The sequence below is a fragment of the Bos indicus genome, chromosome 3 (assembly GCF_029378745.1).
Source record: "Bos indicus isolate NIAB-ARS_2022 breed Sahiwal x Tharparkar chromosome 3, NIAB-ARS_B.indTharparkar_mat_pri_1.0, whole genome shotgun sequence".
Classification (NCBI taxonomy): Eukaryota; Metazoa; Chordata; class Mammalia; order Artiodactyla; family Bovidae; genus Bos; species Bos indicus.
In genome coordinates, this window is record NC_091762.1 from 11,671,980 (window position 1) to 11,674,029 (window position 2,050).

A 2,050-nucleotide genomic window follows, 5' to 3' on the forward strand; every position below is an offset into this window, starting at 1 on the left:
CCCTTTCTCCTCCTGCCCTCAATCTTTCCCAGCATCAGGGTCTTTTCAAGTGAGTCACTAGTGTAAAGGTTTTAGAATTATGTTATTTCTGAATCAAATCACAGGTCTCCCACAGAAAATTGTGAGGCTTTTTCTGAGAACATTATGGAGGCATCAGAGATAGAGGAAGTGGTCAAGAGAGTGAAAGTGTCAGCCCAAGAATGGGCATGCTCTGAGCATGACTTGAGCTTTAGCTAGATTCTTAATCCCAAATTACCATGCACTCATGACAAGAGAAACCCCAATATATGAGATCATTCTAAGCCCATCTCAAAGATTTCACAACTAATCATGAGCAAATAAATCTCAACACTTTGGTATATGTAAGCAAGCGGTATTTATCTCAAGTATATGAGGGACTAGAGAGATGACTTTTCAATTGTTTTTTCTAGTTCATACTTTCATAAAATTACTTTGAAGATAGGTGATTTCCAGGACTATCACTCTCATGTAGGTTAAGCAAATGGTTTAATCTTTTTGAAATTCAGTTTCCATAAACTCACAGGTTTAGATGAGATGACTTTAAGATCACCTCTTGATTTAACACATCATGTATGAAGCTTGTATGCCGATAAGAAGACAGAGAAATGGAAACAACTTCCAAAAATGAAAATAATGTCTTCAGATATTATTGAATTGGGGGTTTTCTTATCCCACTACTCCTCAAGCCTACTGCTTTCCCCTCACCCCTTGATCAATGTGCTTAACTTGTTTATTACTCATTTTATCAGATTAGTATTGTCAACTTTGTACAGAAACACAGACATGGTCTATTCCGGGGCATTCGCTTTTGTCAAATTCATTCTGTTGCCTGTTGCAGAGTGTCTGAGTCTGATTTGCAGTGACCAATGAAAAGGCAGAACCAGAGCATGATCACCGAGTTCATCCTTATAGGCTTCTCAAACCTAGGGGATCTGCAGATCCTTCTCTTCTTTATCTTCCTCCTGGTCTACCTGACCACTCTGACGGCCAATGCCACCATCATGACAGTCATTCATCTGGATCGGGCTTTGCACACCCCTATGTACTTCTTTCTCTTTGTCCTCTCCTGTTCTGAAACGTGCTACACCTTGGTCATTGTACCAAAAATGCTGACCAACCTGCTTTCCACAGCTCCAACTATTTCATTATCTGGGTGTGTGGCCCAGCTCTATTTCTTTGTGGGCTTGGCTTGTACCAACTGTTTCCTAATTGCTGTAATGGGCTATGATCGCTATGTTGCCATCTGCAACCCTCTCAACTACACACTCATTGTCAGCAGAGCCACCTGCACACAGCTGGTTTTAGCCTCAAGCTTCTGTGGTTTCCTGATCTCTGTGGTTGTCAACGTCCTGGTGTTTAGTGTACCCTTCTGTTCCTCCAATCGGATCAACCACTTCTTCTGTGACATTTCCCCTGTCATAAAACTGGGCTGCACAGACACCAACCTGAAGGAGATGGTTATCTTCTTCCTCAGCATTCTGGTATTGCTGGTTCCCTTAGTGCTTATCTTCATCTCCTATGTCTTCATTGTTTCCACCATCCTCAAGATTTCCTCAGTAGAGGGGCAGCGTAAGACCTTCGCCACCTGTGCCTCCCACCTCACAGTGGTCATTGTCCACTATGGTTGTGCTTCCTTTATCTACTTGAGGCCCACATCCCTGTACTCCTCAGATAAGGATCGGCTTGTGGCAGTGACCTATACAGTGATTACCCCACTACTTAACCCTCTTGTCTATACACTAAGAAACAAAGAAGTAAAGACAGCTCTGAAAAAGGTTCTCAGTAGGTACTTGCTTTCCAAAACTGTATGAGTTGCTAGGTAAGGAAAATTATATTCATGAAAGTATCCAGGATAAGATGCCAATAAACATAGTTTTTATTTAAAAAAGAAAACAAGGAAGAAGGTAGTGTTATTTTTATTGGAAAGACCTTTCTGTTTGCCCTCTATTCACTGTAGAGGTTGTACCATTTGGTCTCCAGAAAGTTATGTGAATGTGGCAACTTTCAAAGACTCAATCTATGTTATTAT

At 41.3% G+C, this 2,050-nt stretch overlaps 1 protein-coding gene across 1 annotated transcript; it reads left to right on the forward strand.

Moving 5' to 3' along the window:
- The first annotated feature begins 887 nt into the window (after positions 1 to 887).
- On the forward strand, positions 888 to 1,832 carry LOC109556706 (olfactory receptor 10T2-like). Its single transcript, XM_019958144.2, has one exon. It carries the CDS (start codon positions 888 to 890, stop codon positions 1,830 to 1,832), a length of 945 nt encoding a protein of 314 aa, XP_019813703.2.
- The last annotated feature ends 218 nt before the right edge of the window (positions 1,833 to 2,050 follow it).